General features: G+C 62.5%; 2 protein-coding genes across 6 annotated transcripts; one reads left to right on the top strand and one right to left on the bottom strand.

Moving 5' to 3' along the window:
• Position 1: 1 nt before the first annotated feature.
• Positions 2 to 4,327, top strand: SYNGR3 (synaptogyrin 3). The gene is made up of 4 exons (XM_055241335.1): positions 2 to 248; positions 2,018 to 2,255; positions 2,703 to 2,845; positions 2,934 to 4,327. Exons 1-4 carry the CDS (start codon positions 150 to 152, stop codon positions 3,141 to 3,143), a joined length of 690 nt encoding a protein of 229 aa, XP_055097310.1. The 5' UTR covers positions 2 to 149; the 3' UTR covers positions 3,144 to 4,327.
• A 3,355-nt stretch (positions 4,328 to 7,682) lies between these two features.
• On the bottom strand, positions 7,683 to 19,738 carry ZNF598 (zinc finger protein 598, E3 ubiquitin ligase). Of its 5 annotated transcripts, none has more exons than XM_055241812.1 (12): positions 19,442 to 19,738; positions 13,589 to 13,701; positions 12,955 to 13,084; positions 12,496 to 12,707; positions 12,181 to 12,428; positions 11,581 to 11,698; positions 11,004 to 11,191; positions 10,403 to 10,493; positions 9,511 to 10,268; positions 8,981 to 9,137; positions 8,718 to 8,868; positions 7,683 to 8,600 (listed from the first exon to the last, which is right to left on the bottom strand). In XM_055241812.1, exons 1-12 carry the CDS (start codon positions 19,664 to 19,666, stop codon positions 8,247 to 8,249), a joined length of 2,745 nt encoding a protein of 914 aa, XP_055097787.1. In that variant the 5' UTR covers positions 19,667 to 19,738; the 3' UTR covers positions 7,683 to 8,246. The 5 variants fall into 5 exon arrangements, with proteins under 5 accessions (XP_055097787.1, XP_055097788.1, XP_055097789.1 ...); XM_055241813.1 differs by having other exon boundaries at positions 12,181 to 12,398; XM_055241814.1 differs by having other exon boundaries at positions 10,421 to 10,493; positions 12,181 to 12,398.
• Positions 19,739 to 19,995: the final 257 nt, after the last annotated feature.

The following is a 19,995-nucleotide window of genomic DNA, read 5'->3' as shown; positions in this document are numbered from 1 at the left end:
GGAGGCGGCAGCGGCTGCAGCGTCGGTAGCATCAGTAGCATCAGCATCAGCATCAGCATCAGCGGCAGCGGCAGCGGCCTCAGGCGGGGCCGGCCGGACGGACAGGCGGACAGAAGGCGCCGGGGGCGCGCGTCCCGCCCGGGCAGGCCATGGAGGGCGCCTCCTTCGGCGCGGGCCGCGCGGGGGCCGCCCTGGACCCCGTGAGCTTTGCGCGGCGGCCCCAGACCCTGCTCCGGGTCGCGTCCTGGGTGAGTGGTCCCTGCCCGGGCCCCCGCTCCCGCCCCTGCCTCGCGACCTTCAGGCCCCTACTCTCCCCCTGCCCCCTACCCCCTGCCCCCTGCTTCTCGCCCCCAACCTCACTCACTCTCATCCTCGCCGGCCCCTCCCCCGCCGGCCTCAGGTTGCGGTGACGTCACCGGGCAGGGCGCGCCCACCTGCAGGCGGGGGAGGGGCCGGCGGCGCCGGAGAGGGACCTTGAGAGGTCACCGCCGGTCGCCCCTACCCCTACCTCCTCCCCGGGTCTAATTCCAAGCCCTCTCCGCAGCCCTTACTCCGTTATTCCTGTTCTCGTGACCTGGAAGCAGGGACGGGGTGGGGACGGGATTCGCCGAGGGGCAGGAGGGGGCTACGGGAACCGAGAAGCCCCTCCCCTTCCCCCGCACACACACCCTCTGGGCTCCTTGGCAGGGAGCCTGTCCCCTGGCCCCCAGTTCCAGCTGTGAGTTGAGGGAGGAGAGGCTCTGGGCTGGGAGGGCTTCCTGGCGGCGGTGTGGGAGGCAGGTTTGGGAGCAGCCTAGTCCACTGGGGCGTCCCTGGGAGGGCCCTGCTGCTCCTTCCCTCCGGCAGGGTAGGTGGCAGTTGGGTGCCGAGCTCTGGGTTTTGTCCAGGTGGCAACCTCTGGGCCAGCCGCACCTCGGCGCCTGTCTTGGAGGAGGGCGGTGCCCACGGTGGGGCAGGGGCTTTGGCCTCCCCTGCGGAGTAGCTCTGACCAGACCGGGAGGCAGGACGCTGCGTTTTGATCCGAGCGCATGTCCCGACTTGTGGCCCACTCTTGGGGACAAGTGCATGTCCCGGCTTCCCCCTCGGCTTGGTCCTCGGAGCTGGAGCGGGAAAGGAGCGAAGGGATGAGGTTGAGGCTGGAGGTCTTTTCTTGGAAACACAGGGCTGCCCCGTGCAGCGCTGGTTAAAATGACTGCGGTCCCGCTCATGCCTATCTCCCAGAACTGGTGGGCAGGAGGCATTGAGGTTTGACGGAACCCCAGAGGTCAACGGTGTCATCTTTTCAGCCCAAACACTTACAGGTGATATTAATAATCAGTCACGCGGGGGCCGTCATCCCTCGGGTACCCACCACGTGCAGGAAGCTGGGTGGACATGTCTGTCCCAGCACTCCATGAGCTGTGCCCGTCATCCTATTTGCATGCTAGAAAACAGGCCAGACCGTTCCCAACCGCGCAGGGAGCAACAGCTCCGCTGCCTCCATACCCTCCCTCCCGCCCCGCTCTGCCCGCTCCACTCTCACCTCCCCTTCGCCGTGCCGGCTCCTGCCTGGGAATCGCGGGCCCAGGTGAAGACTCCTGTTCCCACACTCTTGAGTGGGCTCTGAGGGGATTCCACGGGTCCACGCGGTGCAGAGTACCTGGCTTGAATCAGCCCCGGCTTTTGTCAGCCGTGTGATCCCGGACAAGTCACTTCACCTGTTGGGGTCCCAATGTCCCCATTTATAAAGAGAATAAGAACAATGGCGACCCCTACGGGGACTTTCTGAGGATGTGGTGAGGGGACGCATGTAAAGTGGCTGTTTAACACAATGTCTGGGCATAGTAGATGCTCACTAAACGGCCCGTGTTGTCAATAATTACTAAATACGCGAGGGTTTGGGAAAGGAAGAGGTGACACCGCCCCCCACCCAGATACGGGCCTGGGAACGCAGGGACAGGCCCAGGGGCGTGGGCGCTCGAGGTGGGCTCGCAGAGGTCGGGTCGCCGCAGGGCCCTGAGCGCCGCGCCGCACGCAGGTGTTCTCCATCGCCGTCTTCGGGCCCATCGTCAACGAGGGCTACGTGAACACCGACAGCGGCCCCGAGCTGCGCTGCGTGTTCAACGGGAACGCGGGCGCCTGCCGCTTCGGCGTCGCGCTGGGCCTCGGAGCCTTCCTCGCCTGCGCCGCCTTCCTGCTGCTCGATGTGCGCTTCCAGCAGATCAGCAGCGTCCGCGACCGCCGGCGCGCGGTGTTGCTGGACCTGGGCTTCTCAGGTGGGCGGGGCCGGGCCGGGGAGCTGGGGCCTGGGGCGGGGGCTGGGGCGGTGAGCCTCCCGGGTGGGCGGGGAGGGGGCGGGGCCTGGGCAGGGAACACCGCTGGAGTTTCTAGCTTGGCGTGGCCATGACGAGGGGCGGGGACTGAGGCAGGGAGTGTCAATGGGCCTCCCGGGTGGGCGGGGAGGAGGCGGAGCCTGGACGGGGAGCGCCGTGGGACTTCGTAGGTAGGCGGGGCCCGGGTCTGGGCGGAGCCTGGGCGCGGAAAGGGGCTGCCGCTCCCGGGTGGGCGGGGTCAGCGCAGGGGAGGGAGGCGGGACCTCGCGAGGTGCGGCGAGCCCAGGCGAGGCGCCCCAAGTCTCGGGGCCACCGACCTTTCCTCCTCCGGGCGAGGCCGCCGTGGGCCACCGCGTGGAGCGTCGCCCTGACGCGCCGCACTGTCCGCAGGACTCTGGTCCTTCCTGTGGTTCGTGGGTTTCTGCTTCCTCACCAATCAGTGGCAGCGCACGGCGCCAGGGCCGGCCACGACGCAGGCGGGGGACGCGGCGCGGGCCGCCATCGCCTTCAGCTTCTTCTCCATCCTCAGCTGGGTGAGTGCTGGGCCCGGGAGGGAGGGCGGGGCGAAGGGGCGGGCGCTCGGCCGATCCCGGCTGACCCCGCTGACCCCGCCCCGCGCAGGTGGCGCTCACCGTGAAGGCCCTGCAGCGGTTCCGCCTGGGCACCGACATGTCACTCTTCGCCACCGAACAGCTGAGCGCCGGGGCGAGCCAGGCCTACCCCGGCTATCCGGTGGGCAGCGGCGTGGAGGGCACCGAGACCTACCAGAGCCCGCCCTTCACCGAGACCCTGGACACCAGCCCCAAAGGGTACCAGGTGCCCGCCTACTAGCGGCTGGCAGGCACAGACCAGGGCTCCAAGGCCACCCCACCAACGCAGGCCCTAGGGTCTCCGGGACCTCCCTTGGTTCCTTCCAGCTCAGCGCCAGGGACAGAGTGGGTGGCTGCTTTGGGCCATCCGGGGCCAAGAGGGGGTTGACCCTCGCGTATCTGGGCTGTCCCCTGCCAAGTTCCCCCAGTCCCTCAGCACCTGGCCCCAGGACTGAGGTCCTTAGAAGGGGATAGCACTGCCCAGGACGTGTGTCCCTGGCCTGGAATGGACTGGCCTGGGGAAGGCATTCCCCTCTTGGGCCACACCTGCTCACTCTGGGGTCTGGGGTCCAGCTGCCCTCTACGATCAGGTGCAGGGGCTGCCCAGGACAAAGCGGGGGCAGGGGAAAGACACCACCCTCGCCCCGAGACTGGGGATCCTGGCCACTGTTCCCATCCCATGTCCCTGTGGGTAGTGACTGTCTCGTTTCTGTCATGGTGGTGCGTCCCGTCCGGAGCCACTCTCCACTTTCTCTCACAGGCTGCTAGAACAGCCCGGCCCTGTCAGTGTTGTGATCATGGTCCAGTCTTAGGGTTTCACCTCCTAGTACTCCACAAGCTGCTCCTCTGTTTGTGGCCCCGGCCCCTGCCCAGGTGTGGGTGGTAGCTGTGGGCCAAGACACCAGCCCTGTCCCAGCCCTTCAGTAAGACCTTGCCAGGAGAGGAGAAGGATGCCTCGGTGCCAGGCAAGACAAGGCCCTCAGCAGGAGAGAGGCCTAGAGGCTCCAGCTGGCCACCGTGCCCCACCAGATGGCCCCTGTGTGCTTCCCTTTACCTTGGCTTCCTGGACCAGTCCCTGCCTCTCCACCTGCATCCAGCTTCCTGGCCCAGTCCCAGGTTGGAGTCCCTCTGCGTAGCTGACTACTCATGCATTGCTCAAAGCTGGCTTTTCACATTAAGTCAACACCAAACGTGGTTGCCACATTTCATCAGACAGACACCTCCCTCTGGAGATGCAGTTGAGTGACAACCTTGTTACATTGTAGCCTAGACCAATTCTGTGTGGATATTTAAGTGAACATGTTTACAATTTTTGTATATATCACTCTCTCCCTCTCCTGAAAGACCAGAGATTGTGTATTTTCAGTGTCCCATGTTCCGACTGCACCTTCTTTACAATAAAGACTGTAACTGAGCTGACTGAGACCTGGACGCTCCTGGAATCCTTTCTACCCCTTCCCTTCTGGTGCCAGGGATTGGGATCTGAGAGGCACCAGGGCCCCACAGGAGGGGACGGGGAGGTAGGGGCCAGGCTGACCCCCAGGCTCTGGGGGCTCCAGGTACACAGGTCGCCACCACCACGTATCCCACTAGTCTGGTTCTCTGAAATGCTGCGAGACCGCTTGTTTTTTTTTTGTTTGTTTTTGTTTTTGTTTTTGAGATGGAGGTTACTGTGTCACCCAAGCTGGAGTGCAGTGGTTCAATCTCGGCTCACTGCAACCTCTGCCTCCCAGGTTCAAGCAATTCTCCTGCCTCAGCCTCCAGAGTAGCTGGGATTACAGGCGCCCGCCACCATGCCTGGCTAATGTTTGTATTTTTAGTAGAGACAGGGTTTTGCCATGGTGGCCAGGCTGGTCTCAAACTCCTCACCTCAAGTGATCCACCCACCTTGGTGTCTCTCAAAGTGCTGGGATTATAGGCATGAGCCACAGCGCCCAGCCTGTTTTTTTTTTGTTTTTTTTTTTTTTAAGACAGAGTTTCACTCTTATTGCCCAGGCTGGAGTGCAATGGCGTGATCTCGGCTCACCGCAACCTCTGCCTCCCAGGTTCAAGTGATTCTCCTGCCTCAGCCTCCCAAGTAGCTGGGATTACAGGCATGCACCACCATGCCCAGGTAATTTTGTATTTTTAGTAGAGATGGGGTTTCTCCATGTTGGTCAGGCTGGTCTCAAACTCCCGACCTCAAGTGATCCGCCCACCTTGGTCTCCCAAAGTGCTGGGATTACAGGCGTGAGCCACCACACCCGGCCCAGAGTGAACCTGGTTTTTTGTTTTTTGAGGGAAAAATAAATAAATAAACAGATGCCTAGGCTAGAGTGCAGTGGCGAAATCTTGGCTTACTTTAACCTCTTACTGGCTGCAACTTCCACCTCCTGGGCTCATGTGATCCTCCCCGCTCAGCCTCCTGAGTAGCTGGGACCACAGGCATGTGCCACCATGCCCAGCTAATTTTAAAGTTTTTTGTAGAGATGGAGTCTCCTTATATTGCTTGGGCTGGTCTTGAACTCCTGAGCTCAAGTGATCCTCCCATCTTCGTCTCCTAAAATGCTGGGATTTCAGGCATAAGCCACCGCGTCCAACCCTGATGGTTTCACTCTTATGTCCTAGCATTCTATAACGCTGATGAGAGTGATGCCAATGGTACCATTTGCATTGTTTATAAGTTATCTTGTTGGTAATGATTTGTAGGGTTCTTTTCTGTAAATCCTTGTCTAGATAAGAATTTTTTTTTTTTTTTTTTTTGAGACGAGTCTCGCTCTGTCGCCCAGGCTGGAGTGCAGTGGCGCGATCTCGGCTCACTGCAAGCTCTGCCTCCTGGGTTCACGCCATTCTCCTGCCTCGGCCTCTCCGAGTAGCTGGGACTACAGGCGCCCGCCACCATGCCCAGCTAATTTTTTGTATTTTTAGTGGAGACGGGGTTTCACCGTGGTCTCGATCTCCTGACCTCGTGATCCGCCCGCCTCAGCCTCCCAAAGTGCTGGGATTACAAGCGTGAGCCACTGCGCCCGGCCATTCCTAGGATTTTTGAGACAGAGTCTCACTCTGTCACCCAGACTGGAGTGCAGTGGTGAGATCTCAGCTCACTGCAACCTCCACCTCCCAGGCTCAAGTAATTCTTGTGTCTCAGCCTCCCAAGCAGCTGGGATTACAGGCATGCACCACTACGCCTGGCTAATTTTTTGTATTTTTAGTAGAGATGGGGTTTCACCATGTTGGCCAGGCTGGTCTCGAACTCTTGACATCAGGTTATCCACCTGCCTCAGCCTCCCAAAGTGCTGGGATTACAGGCGTGAGCAACTGCACCCAACCTCATTCCTAGGATTGCTAACTGGTTTTTTTTCATAACCTCCTGGTTGAGTGAAGCACAGCTAAGAACCATCTCTGGAGCCAAAATGCTGGCTTTGCCACTTTCTAGCTCAGGCACCCTGGGTAAGTCTCTCAACCTGTGCCTCAGGTTCTCCTTCTGTAAAAGGGTCATCGTGGTTCTTACGGGTGACGATTACTGTGGTGAGGCGTGTGGAGCTTGCAGCAGTGCATGTCACAGCAACCGCCACTTAAGTGTTGCCTCATATTCCTCTAGTCCTTGCTCCTTAAGAAGTCATTTTTTTAGCCAGGGGCGGTGGCTCATGCCCATAATCCCAACACTTTGGGAGGCTGAGGTGGGCAGATCACCTGAGGTCGGGAGTTTGAGACCAGCCTGACCAACATGGAAAAACCCCATCTCTACTAAAAGTACAAAAAATTAGCCAGGCATGGTGGCATATGCCTGTAATCCCAGCCACTCGGGAGGCTGAGACAGGAGAATCGCTTGAACCTAGGAGGCAGAGCTTGTGGTGAGCCGAGATCACGCTATTGCACTCCAGCCTGGGTAACGAGCAAAACTCCATCTCAAAAAAGTCATTTTTTGCCTAACACAGTGGCTCGCTCATTCCTGTAACCCAGCACTTTGGGAGGCCGAGGCAGGAGGAGTGTTTGAGCCCAGGAGGTCAAGGCCAGCCTCGGCAACATAGCAAGACCCCTTCTCTACAAAAAGTATTAGCTGGGCGTGGTGACGCACACCTGTAGTTCCAGCTACTCAGGAGGCTGAGGTGGATCACCTGAGCCTCAGGGGGTCGACTGCACTGAGCTGAGATCACACCACTACACTCCAGCCTGGGCGACCGGGCCAGACCCAGAAAGAGAAGTTCTTTCCAATACCCTTAAGGAAACAGCCTGTTCCCCCAGAGTGCTCCACTCTTCTGTGGGGCTGGTCTTGCTTAGAAACCTACCATCCCCTGCCAAGTGGGTATCAGCTGTGAGGCACCTCTGGTGTGGGGGGAATGCAGGTGGCCCCTACCCAGCCTCTCATCTCCTAGCCGGCCCCAGCATGGCCATCACCCAGGGGACACAAGTACTTGAGTCCCACTGTCCAAGTCCTCAGCTTCAGGGGGGTAGTGCCAATGCCACCGCATGGCTGACCCAGCCCCTCTGCAGCCACTGACTTTGGCTCTTCATCACCATGGTAGCCCCCTTCTGCTTACTTTAGAGAAATAGCCCTACTTTCTCTGATCTGAGGACATATTCTTGGCCTTATTTGAATGTGGCTGTGTTTAGAGCTTTTACATGTGCTGGAAGCAGAAAGAAGTGATTACCCTATGTGTCTGGTCTCCCTCCAAAAACCCTAGATCCAGATAATTACACTCAAATTATTTTGCTGCAGTATTTCAGATGTCCCCTCCACCGTTTCTAAATTTGGCTTCAGGGTGTACTCAGAAGACAGAGAAGCTCAGAACACCAGCTATGCGTGGTATTGCAAAATAAATTTATTTGAAGATAAACTGTCTTATAAAAGGTCAGAGGCAATTTGAGATCCCAGATTCAGCTTGTCTCATAAAAAGATTCAACTTCAAGTAGCACAATTTCTTGTCTGCTTTTAATCCTGAACATTCTTGAAGCACAAAACAGCCAACTGTTTACACAACACACATCTGTGACATCTGACTCTGGCACCAGTGGCGCTGCAGCTTTCAGCTCTGAGGCCACAGGGGCTGCAGCCCTCAGCTTCGGGAGGGCCCAGATGAGGCCACTGTGACCTCTGGCTTTGCCAGCAACAACAGGTCCCAGCATCCCAGCCCTTCCCTCCCCTGGCACCTCCCAAAAGCACAAGAATGCAAACCGAGACTGGCCCACCGAGACAGGGGTGGACTCCCACCTGAGTGTGCCAACAGGGTGGGTGGACCGTCCTGGTGACTTCCTGGTGGGGAGGCCAGGTGGCATCACTGGGCCTTACCTGGCTGCCTGGCAGCCCAGAGAGGAAGGAGGAAGGATGTTCATGGTGCGACAGCTCTGGCCACGCTGGCGGGAGCTACGTGATGATCCTGGCGATGGCTTGCAGGGAGGGGAAGTCGTCGTCCCGGGCAGCATGCAGCGCCTGGTGGCTGCTGGCGTCGCCATGCGCGAGCACCTGCTGGCAGGTGGGGCACACACGGCAGTCCAGGCCCGCCTGCTGCGTGGTGGCCTGCCACGCGCTCTTCTTGTTCTTCTTGGACTTGGTGCTGAGAGGCTTCTCGCGGTTGCAGAAGTCCGTGTGTGCAGACAGGAGCTCCTGCTGCTTGGCCGTGTCGGGCAGCAGGACCAGCAGCTCATTAAAGACCTTCTGGAAATTCTCCCCCAGCAGGTCCCGACAACTCTTGTAATACTGGGCTGCGGAGATCAGGCCCTGCCGCCAGAGAGCCGGACTCAGTCATCCCCTCTGGCCCGGGCCCTGGATGAAGACGGGCTGGCCACCCCGCCCTGGGCCCGCCTGACCCATCTGGACTCCCCGGACCCGCCTGACCTGTCTGAACTCCCCTGAGTGGCTCTTGAACTCGCTGAAGCGGGCCTCGTCGCTCTGCAGGAAGTCCCTGATGGACTGGATGAGCTGAAGGTTCCTCTCCCGGAAGTTCTCGGGGACTAGGTAGGCCCGCGGGGCAGGCGGTGGCCTGGGTCTGGGGGTCAGAAGGTAAAGAGGAGGTGGAGGCTTCAGCCTTTAGAGTGGCCCAAGGGGAGGATACCCTTCCTCCACCCGTGGTGGACGCCAGGCAGCCCACCCACACTTACGCTTTTGTGGTGGTGGTGGTGGCGGGGCTGGGGACGCAGGCTGGGTGGGGGCTAGGCAGAAGGCCAGAGAAGCCGGGGGGCGGCTTGCTGACTGGGGGCACCAGGCCCGGCGGGGGTGGGGGAGGCGTGCCCTTCAGGAGCACCACAGCGCTGAAGCCTGAGGGGTGGCAGGACAAGACCCAGAGAGGACCCTCGCTGACTGCAGGCTGCCTGGCCTCCAGGGCCAGCTTCTGTCCACAGCCACCCCTTCCCTGCAGGGCAGGTGCAGGGCCAGCACCCACACCATTGCTTCTGGTGTGGCAGGCCCAGCCCACATAAGCTCATGCACCCTCAGACCCGGCAGGCGCCATGAGGGCCGGCCTCACAGAGGCAAGGAAGGCAGGGCAGTTAAGGGGAGGCTGGAGGTCATGTGGGTGGCCGATGGCGGCACACAGGGGTCCCCACCACCCAGATGAGACTGTGCCTGTGGCTCCAGCCTGACCCCGGCCCCTCCTGACACCTAGAGAGCAGGCCTGAGGCAGCACGCGTACCTGGGGGCGGCGGCATCCGGGGCGGGCAGGGGCCGCCGAGCGCTGGGAAGTCCTCCTGTGGCGTGGGGCAGGGGAAGGACCCCAGGGGCCTTGGGAGCCCTGGGGGTTCCTTGGGGGCACTCCGAGCCGGGGCCGGGCCCTCCGTGTGTCCATTAACAATGACGGCAACTGGCCCCTCGGCTCTGCTGGCAGGAGCTTCCGGGGCCTGCAAAGCCCCTGGGGGACAGGTAGTGGGCGGGGGCTGTGGCAATGTGGTGCCCGGCTTCTCCGAGCCCACTTTTTTCTTCTTGCCAACCTTAGAGGGCTGGATGGAGGCCGGCCCCAGTGTGGAGGAGACGGAGCCCGTGGGGCGTGTGCTTAGAAGCTCCTGCACAGCCGGACTGCCGCCCTCCTCCTCCTGTGTGAGGGGCGGGCCGCCCTTTCTGCTGCCCCTGCTCCCCTTCCCAGCCTTCCTGGTGGGCTGGCCGCTGCCGGTAGCCTGCGCCGAGGGTGGGGGCTGTGCTACCTTCTTGCTGCTACTGCTGCTGTTCCAGGCAGAGACGAGGCTGGTGGGGGTGGTGCCAGGCTTGGGCACCGAGGACACCAGGGCGGGGAAGTCCTCCTCCTGGAAGGCACTCCTGCCTCTGGCAGGGATGGCGTACGGCAGCGCCAACCCCACAGGGCCCGGGGTTGCTGCAGTGCAGCAGGAGGAGGAAGTGGAAGCAGAGAGGCTGGGGAAGTCTTCGTCCTTGAGCTTCGGGCTGGGTGGTGGGAGGGTACTGGGAGCAGGGAAGCACAACTGGTCAACAGCTATCAGGCCCCGTGGCTCCACACCTGCCCTCCCGGCACCCACCTGTGGCTGCCCGCACCCGCCCACCATGCACCATTCACCCCTGGGCACCCATACCCTCACCCTGGCACCCCCACACACCCTGGGGTGGCTGCGCCTGTCACCGAGAAGGCTTCTTGGCTTACAGGACCATTTGCAGAGGTTTCCTTGGGGCCTATGAAGAACACAAGGCCCCCAGGTCAGGTCAGGGTGTGGGGACAGGCCCTCTGGGGACTGGGAGTGCAGGGTGCTCTTCAACATCCCCGGTGAAGGCCTAGAGCGTCCCAGGCACTGTGCCTGTCAAGAGCTGGCCACTAAGCTGGGCACGGTGGCTCACACCTATAATCCCAGCATTCTGGGAGGCTGAGGTGGGCGGATCACCTGAGGTCAGGAGTTTGAGACCAGCCTGGCCAACATGGTAAAACCCCATCTCTACTAAAAATAGAAAAATTAGCCAGGCGTGGGGGCAGGCGCCTGTAATACCAGCTACTCGGGAGGCTGAGGCAGGAGAAGCACTTGAACCTGGGAGGCAGAGATTGCAGTGAGCCGAGACTGCGCCACTGCACTCCAGCCTAGGTGACAGGGCAAGACTCTGTCTCACAAAAAAAAAAAAAAAAAAAAAAAAAAGAGCTGGCCACTAACCTCCTGGCCTGGGCAGAGCTGCCACCAGCTAGGGCTGACTCACCTGGGCCTTCGCCCTGAGTCCGGGGTGAGCGCCGGGGGCCACGGGGCTCCTCAGGACCCCGCACCGCTGCCTCCTCCTTCTTGGGCCGGCCGCCTTCCTCCTGGTCCTCACTCCTGCGAGCCTCCTCCTGCTGCTGTGCGGCCACGGAGGCCCGGACAGCAGCTGCTACTTCTCGGTCCTCTTCTTCCCTGGGACAACGAGGCCAGCCTTCAGGCTGAGCACAGCCCGAGACCAATGCCTCAGGCGGGCAGTGCCTGGGTCCAGTGTGTGGGGCGATTATCTGGGGTCTGATGCCTCTGCCCGGCAGGGCTGCCGGGCCGGTGCTTCCTCGCACAGCTGCGGTGACCGCCCAATTGACACAGACCCCTTTCACCCACCCCAACCCTAAGATCTGTGGCTGTGGCTAGAACTGGAAGAAAGAGGAAGAAATTTCTGCTCACCAAACACTGAACACACCCTACTGCTACTCAGGACCCCAGAAACTCTGGCCACAATCCCTGACCCCATCCCTACTCCCAGCTTGGCCCCTGGCCACGGTCACCACAGGAAAACGTCAGCGGCACGCAAGGCCCCCCACCTTTTGTACCTCCAGCTTCCTCGGCGGCTCTGCTGGGCTCCGCGAGTGCCAGCCCGGGCCACTCGGCCCTGGCGACTGTACCTGTCCACCTCCTCGTAGTCTTCGCCAGCAACGACCCCTGCGGCCAGCAGACAGCCTGTCACTTCCCGGGACCCCGGGACGACAATAGGAGGAACAGGCCACACCTGGCCAATGCCCAGGCCTGGACAGCAGAGGCTTTCCTACCCACAGTGCATGCGCCCGGGGATGGCACGGGAGCCTTGCGGGGTCCACGCCAGCCACGGGCCTCTATGACCTGGGTGCCAAGCCACAGGAGCCGTGGGAAGGGAGAGGAGGGTCCCCGAGCCCCAGGTGGGATCTGTCCACAGCAGATGCTCAGTAAAAGCCTCCTGGTCCAGGGAAGGGCCCCGGGCACCCAGGGCAGCAGATCTGAGACCTTGAGGGAGCAAGAGCTCCTGGCACACAAGGGGTGCTCAGACGCTCCAGCCTGGCCGGAGGGTGGGAGGTCAGCTCCTGCACCCACAGCTCGGTCTGAGGCTCCAGAGCAGGGCATGGTCATGTGGCCCCACCTGGGGGCATCCAGGCCAGGCGCCTGCTCACCCTCGTTCCGGCGCGAGTGCCGTGGCGCGTAGCTGAACTGCAGGTCGATGTGGCGGTTCTGGCGCGCCTCGGCGCGGCTGCGACTGTGGCAGGCTGTCCTGTGGGCCTTGAGGTCGATCTCGGTGCGGAAGGCGTGGGTGAACTGCTCTGTGCTGCAGCGGCCCTCCTCACACAGAAAGTGCTTCTCCCGGAAGTGCTCACGCAGGTAGGCATAGTCGCTGGCAGGAGATGGGGTGTCGGTAGGCGGGCTGCAGCCCGGTTAGCCCCACGCCCTGCGGGAGGGAGGGTCATCTGTCTGTCTGCTGCCCGGCCCACCTGTAGTAGTCCTGGGCCCCGTCCGAGTCGCAGAAGTGGCAGAAGTAGTGGTCGCGGCGCAGGTGCTTAAGCAGCTCATCATTGTCCAGGTAGCGCTCGTCACAGAACTTGCAGAGCGGGTGGCCACGGTGAGATGTGTCATCGGGGTCACCCTGCATGCGATGCCGGGCCAGGTCCTTGCGCGAGTACCACTTGCGCTCATATGTGAAGATCTACAAGGCACAGGGGGCTGGGCACAGGCTGGGGACCCCAGGCCTCCTGCCTCTTCCCACAGGCCAGTGGCAGAGCAGCAAGGGGCAGGAGAGGGCCCCGCCAGCTGCCAGAGGCCTCCCTGCCACGTGCAGCCTGACCCTCAGGGGGTCATCCAAGGCCAGAAGCAGCAGGTGGACCAGCCCCTCCCAGCCGTGTGGCCGCATCCCTTGCACCACCCACCGCCTAGGCTCTCTCCGGGGGGCACACCTGGAGGTGCTGGAGGCACAGCCGGCAGCAGAAGAGCTCATGCTGCCTCCGCATGTGCTGCTCCAGGTCCCCGAAGAGGCTGAAAGGCGGCAGCTCGGGGCACCGCGGGCACTCGTGCTGCAGCAGCTGCCTAGGAAGACACCGAGAGCCGCCCACGGCCCCAGGACATTCAGTGTCACCGCTGGGAGCGGGGCCACTCACCAGGCCCCGGCCCGTGACCCAGGACAGATGCAAGGCCATGGGTGGGGTGGAGTCTGCACACGGCCTGGATCAGAAGTCTGGCTCTAGCCCTTAGCCCATGAGCTGCCCCTGCCCTGAGAGACCAGCCCTGGGACAACTGTACCCTCTATAGGATTTTCAGGCCACGGGCCTGGCTCACACAAGCTCGTGTGCCCCTCAAGGTGCCCCTGAGGCAGGTGCTGCGCCACCTGGGCATGCCTTTCCCCAGTGCAACTACCAGCTCTACCCCCAGGAGGGCCTGGTAAGCGTCCCCAGTCACAGGACGGAACCCCAGGCGCCTGGCCCCAGCATTGGTGCACTACGTGGCCCCCGAAGTGCCTCTGGTTGTGAGGAGAGTGGGACGTGAAGGGCCACACCACAGGGAGGCCAGGACCCAGGGAGAGGCCCTGCTCACCTATACAATGCATACACCTTTCCATCCGCAAAATAGATATCATATTTCTTCTCATGCTGCAGCTGGTGGATGGGGATGGTGGCAAAGGCAGGAAGCTTCTTCCCAAAGACCACCTAGAGCCAAAAACCAGAGGGGTGGTGAGCAGGACTGGGATGGGACCCCCCACCTGGGGTGCAACAGAGGCTCAGAGGCAAGGGAGCCCTCACGGCCCCTCTGAGTGAGGCATAAAGGGTCCTCCTGGGAGGCCCCAGCAGGCAGCAGCCCCTGACACCCTGGCCTAGGCCTCCCCTCCTCACCCCAACCCGCTTGCCTAGGGCCAGCGGCAGAGGACAGAGACACAATGCCCGGCCTCTCCACCAGGGGGCGGCCAGGCCGGTCCCGAAGCGGCCACGCCCCACCGGCCCGGGCCCTCACCCGTGGCTCCACCCTGCGGGGGAACAGAGCAGCTGTCGCTCTGCAGAGCTTTCCAGGACAGAGAAGAAACGTGTTCCAAGCAGCTGCTAAGGGAATACCAGTGGCCGCCAGCCAGGGATACATCAGGTGACAAGGCCCAGCTACCCTGTCCGGCGCCCCCGCCCCCACGTTTCCATGGCGCCTCCACGGCCGGAGACTCAAGCCGGCCACCTCAGCTCCGTGCATACTCAGCAGGCGCTGCAGAGCCTCTGCGTGGGCCCCTTCCCAGGGGTCTCTGGCACCTGCAAAGCAGGCTGCCAAAGGACTTGCCCTTGTCTGCCTTGTGCCTCCACAGACGGCCCCGCCATCCCTGCTCAGCTCAGCACCCCTGCTTCACGAAGCTCTGCTGGCGAGGACCCTCGCTGCCCCCACGCCAGCAGAGATTGGTGCCACCCACCCCTTGGGTTGGTCAAGCCCCCTTCTGGCTCCATCACTGTCCCAAGCCTGGCACTGGTCACTTGCCTCGGCTCTGGGCCCTTAGAGCAGCTCAAGGCCTCAAGGGCACATCCAGGGCAGAGGGACGTCCTCACCTTGGCAAGGGTCACGCCAAGGTCATGTTAAGTTTAGCCTTAGCCAAAGAGAATGTCGGGCTGGAACGGCCGTGAAGCTGGGAAACCTGAGGCTTGGCAGGGAGAGCCAGTCCCACACGTGCTCAGGAGCCCTGGGGTGGTCTCTGTCCCCCAGAGCAGATGGCTAAATCTGGCTCCCCAGGAGGGTCAGGAGCACCAGGAGAGCTCAGCCTCCTCTTCTGCCAGGACAGGCTGCTGCACTGCGAGGAGGGTGCCCCCACCCCACCAACAGGAGCCGGTTCCACGAGGGCGGGGTGGGCAGTGCAGGCTGCAGGAGCAGCAGCCCAGGCCTTTCCTCCCCTCGTCACATCAGGCAAGGCTGGGCAGGATGAACTTGGCCACCTCTGCATCCCCGTCACACGCTGGGCTCAGATGGGCACTTCATCACAGCTGCCTCCCACGCACGACATCTTCAGATGGGAGTCGCAGCCCCACCCAGAGCCCCATTACAAAGGCTGCCAGTCACTGCGGGCCACACCACCCTGACCTGTCCCCTGGCTCCCCTCCTCCAGAGCAGCCTCTCTGCACACCCCAAACACGGGGAACGGCCCTGGGCCTTGTGCGGCCTCTTTAGACAGCAGCTGCCTTTGTGGCAGTTGGCACCCAGCCCTGCCTTCCAGTCACTCCCAAGGGAGCCTCTCCAGCCCGACCCTCACAGGCGCAATCTGTGGAGCCACTCAGGGTGCTGCTGGGACCCAGAGAGCAAGCCTCCTCCGGGAGCTGAGTACCGGCACTCCCGGGAACCAGACAGGGCCATTCCCCCACCACAGCTCCCGAAGCAGCACAGGCAGGCGGGCGAGGAAGCCAGTGTCTGCCTGTGAGGCGGCCAGGCCAGCAGCCTGTGAGGGAGGCCCCCAAGGCTGCCAGAAAGCACCCAAGCCCATCAGACTCCGAGGAGAAACAACTTCCTTCCCCAGCGGAAACCCGTGCCAGGGGCGTCCCCACTCCCAACTCCCCCCTTTGGCACACCTCCTTTCAGCCGCACGCTCTCATCCACCCGGGGTGGCGGCGACTCAGACTGCAAGCACATGGGCATCCCAGGCATCCCTAACATGCAGCCAACCTCCACTCGTGCGTCCCGAGTGCCACCCGTGTGCGGGCACAGGGCCAGGCCCCACTGAGGAGCACGGAGACTCCTCTGTCCTTGCCGCCTGGAGGCACCCACGTCCCATGCGATGCTAGCACATCGCAGGTCCCGAGAAACCGATGTGGGATGGCACTGGTGGGGGTGGCGGACTGGGTCAAGGCAGCCTCTCTGAGGCCAGGGAGCAGCTGGGGGTGTAGGAGCTGCAGGGAGCTGGGCAGAGGCAGGGCCAGGCCGGGCAGGTCCCAGGTGCGATGACAGCACTCAGATGAAGGACTCAGGGTGGGCCGGCACAGGAGGGCCACATGCCCCATGTGGAGTCTAGATGGGTGTCCATCTGCACAGCAGCTGGGGCAGGCGCTCCGAGCACCAGGGGCAGCGAGCCCCAGGGTATTTGTCCCTCCTGAACAGCTGGGAGGGGTCACCCAGGCAGGGCACCTGAGCGGAGCAAGGAGACAAGGGAAAGGAGACACTGGGTGGGCTCACGAAGAGGACGAGGCTTGGGAAAGAACAATGGCTGCGAGCAAGGTGGGCCCAAAGCCGCAATCACTGGAGCAGAAGGGCGTGCAGATCTGGGGCCCCAGGGCCGGAGCGGGAAACACCACCTGCTGGTGGGGGCCTGAGGCTGCCCATCCTCAGACAGGCAGGGAGACCAGGACTGGCCGCCAGACCTCAGGAGCAGGCAATGGGACAGTAGTGCAGCCTGGCATGGCCAACATCGCCCTCCCTGAGGGTGAGGAGGGGGCTGGACGAGGCTGCGCCCCACAGCACGGTGGCCAGGCTGGAGTCAGGCACGGTCCACTAAGGAGCCAAGCAGCAAGACCCTTCCCACCTGGTGGTTCCAGCACAGCCACGCTGGGAGCAGGGGACCTAGAGGACATGGAGGCCAGGGGAAGAGGGCTGTGAGGAGGGGACTTGGGAGCCTGGGGGAGATGCCTGGGGTGGGACTTGGGGGCCGGGGGGAGATGGCTGGGGCTACAGAGGGAGACAACAGGTCTAGGTCACCCCAACGGGAGAGGGTCACATGTCTGAGGACAGAAGTACAGAACCCATGGGGAGAGGCTTGGGGATGGGCTATGCAGCAAATGATTGGGGGAAGGGCACTCTACGTAAGCTCTGGAGACGGCCAGGCTAGGCCCCAAAGAGAGTGAGAGGCAAATGGGGTGAGGCCTGCTTAGGAACAGGAGGCCCCCAGGACCCCCCACAGGGACAGGTGTGGTGTCTGCCTGGGGCCTTGCTGCTCCACACTCTCCAGCATGCCATGGGCACACAAAAGGACAGCGGTGAGGGCCTGCCCACACGTGGGGACGGGGACCCTGGGGATGGCTCCCAGGGCCATCTAGACAGCCTAGACCTCCAAGGAGCCCGGATGGGGACAGCAGCAGCAGGGAGCATCTTACAGAGAGGGCCAGGACCACGGGGGACAGGAGCGGGGTGGGGGGACAGCAGAAGCAGGGAGCATCTTACAGAGAGGGCCAGGGCCACAGGGGACAGGAGCGGGGTGGGGAGGGGGGAACAGTAGGAGTAGGAAAGCATGACCCGAGCCAGCATGTCACCCTCCTGACCTGGGACCTTGGGTAACTGTGGGCTGGCCCTCTGCGCCCCCTCCCACTGCCTGCCTGTGAGGTGCAGGTGGGCTGCCCTGGGGGGCCTGCAGCCTCATCAGGACTCCTGCAGTAACACCGGGAACCAGAGCAAGCCGGAGGGCAAGATGCAAACAGCAGGAACCGGCCCTGGAGAAAGACACGCCCAGAAAAGAGGCCCAGAACGTGGGGCTCCACCACCCCAGGGCCTCTGTCAGCCATGGCCGAGACCAGCACCTCCACCTCCCATGGAGCGCCTGCCTCGGCTTCCACCCTGAGCACCTGCCAGGGGTCGGGCCCATCCGGCTCCTCGCCTGAGCAGCAGCTGCAGGCTCCACGGGGAAGGCCTGGGTCCAGGTGTGTGGAACTAACAACCACACGGAGCCAGCAGATTCCACACGGCATCCGGGACACTTTCCTCCCAATTTTCGCAAAACCTTAGTCCCATAAGGGAGGCCAAGGCAACGCCAGGGTTCAGGAGTTGAGGGTTGCAGTGGGAATTTCTGAGCACGCATGGGACACAGAATATACTCAAGGGATGGTGCTGAACTCAGTAAGGGAAAAAGGAGGCTAGAGTGAGGCGGCAGGCTCAAGACGGGAAGAAAACAGGATGAATGCAAAGGAGACGAGAGCAGCAAACAGCAAACTTCCCAGGAGCCCCTCCTTCAGCCCAGTAAGGCGGGGCAGGCCCTAGAGGAAGCCGGCTGGGGGTACCCAGTGCCAAACCACACCCCGGCTGACAGCTCATGTCCACAGCCCCCGGCCACAGAGCTCCTGGAGGGTGTGGGGCCTACAAGGAATGAGAGCAGGCAGAGGCCGCCAGAGTAAGCATACTCAGATGTTCACTCATGTCTTGCATCAGACCTGCACCCTGGGTCGGGACCTCACGTGCCAAGAACTCCTTAGCGTCTTCTTTCCGGAAGGAAGCTACAGGTGTGCTGGGAAAGCTAGCTGTTGGAGAGTGAGGTCATGCTACGCAGGACTGGCCAGCAAGGCAGGCCGTGGCAAAGCCAGGAAGCGCCCTGAGGAAGCCACAGGCCAAGGTCCTCTGTGACTGTTCCTGCACCCCAGATCTCCCCGGGGTCTGGGTCAGCCTGCTTCAGTCACATGACAGACTTATAGAATCTCCAAACGTCTTTTTCCAAAAAGGGCACAGGGTACATGCCCACAAACTGCTCAGAGAATTGCAGCGTCTCTTCAGCTCCTTTGATGTAAATGTCTACTTATAAAAAAGAAAGAAGAGGGGAAAAAGAAAGAATCTATACCTCAATACTGCTCTGCATCACTTCTGGGGAGAGGAAAGTTAGATTCCTGGCAGATGTCACCAGCCAAAGCCTTCTATGAACAAACCGGGGAATTTCACAATGCTGGAAGCAAACAAATCTCTAAGCTCAGCACACCAACGGGCTCCAGCCAGGTGCCCACAGCCAGCAGCTGGCAGTGCAGTGAGGGTGGAGGAACGCTGCATGGTACCCTCTGACCCCTCCACGGCTTCCAAGTCTGTACAGTCAAAAACGTCTCCCATTCACTGTGGAGATGAGCGCCAAAGGGGGCGGCGGCGAGGAGGAAAACTTCCTAACACTTTTCTCTCTTCCCGCCAAGAACCGGGAGGGGGCCTTCCCCTCTGATGGGCAGGTCTCCTTCCGAGGCTAGTGTCACCTCCACTCCACAGAGAAAAACGTCAGTCTCGGAAGGAGTTTGCTCAGGGTCACCCAATGGGGGCCCAGAAACGCAGCTGGGCTGAGAATGCCCAGAGTCTGCTTCCAGGACGGATGGCCTCCGCAGATCCCCCCATGCCTTGCTTCCTCGACCCGAATGGAGGCCCCTGAGAAATAACCTCCCGAAGACAAGCAGGTCACCGAGTTCTCCATCTGATCAGGCCCCTTCCTGAGGCCTGGCAGGAACCCCCGGAACACGGGGGAAGTCCCCAGGCTGCCCCCAGAGGGCTTGCCCCCTCCTCCAACCCGCTCGGCCGCCTCCGGCCTCCAAGCCCCAACGCCCCGCCGTCAGCCCCACGGCCGGGACCCCGCCCTGGGTGGCCCCACCAGGCCTCTCTCGGAAGCCGGCGCCGCCGGGGCCCACGGCCGGACCTCAGTGAAGCAAAGTCCTCATCCGGTCGCCGGGAGCCCCGCTGCCCCCGGGCCGCGCCCCCGGAGCCCCGCACCTGGCGCAGATCCTCGCGGCACACGGCGCAGTAGCGCTGCTCGCACAGCACCCGCATCTTGGTGGAGCAGCGGTAGCACACCGGGTGGTCGCAGCGGCCCAGCGCCGTGGCCTCCAGGTCACCGCAGCACAGCACGCAGCTCCCGCCTCCCCGCTCAGGAGCCGCCGCCGCCACCGCCTCCAGGGCCGCGCGCCGCCCCTCGGCGCCCCCCGCCACCGCCGCCATGGTCCGGGATCCGGCGCCCTCTAGGCCGGCGCGGCGCCGCGCGGCCTGGCTCCTGGCGGGCCCGCCCCTTCCGGGCCAACGTCACCGCCCCGCCCAGCAACGGGCCCGCCCGGCGGAAGTGCGCGTCGCGACTTCCGCCTCAGCGAGGTGCCGGCTAGAGCGGTGGCCCTGGTAGCGGCCGCTCTAGCCTGAGCCGACCGCTCGGAGGTCCGCGCGACCCGCGCGGCCAGGCAGCCAGCCCGGGACTCCTCTGGGCCACGCGTGTCATATCAACCCTCGCCGGGCACCACGGACTGGCGTTGTCAGATGAAACACGGGACAACTGGTTT

The sequence above is a fragment of the Symphalangus syndactylus genome, chromosome 14 (assembly GCF_028878055.3).
Source record: "Symphalangus syndactylus isolate Jambi chromosome 14, NHGRI_mSymSyn1-v2.1_pri, whole genome shotgun sequence".
Lineage (NCBI taxonomy): Eukaryota > Metazoa > Chordata > Mammalia > Primates > Hylobatidae > Symphalangus > Symphalangus syndactylus.
The sequence above is the reverse complement of the archived record's forward strand: the minus strand, read 5'-3'. Positions and strand labels throughout refer to the sequence as shown.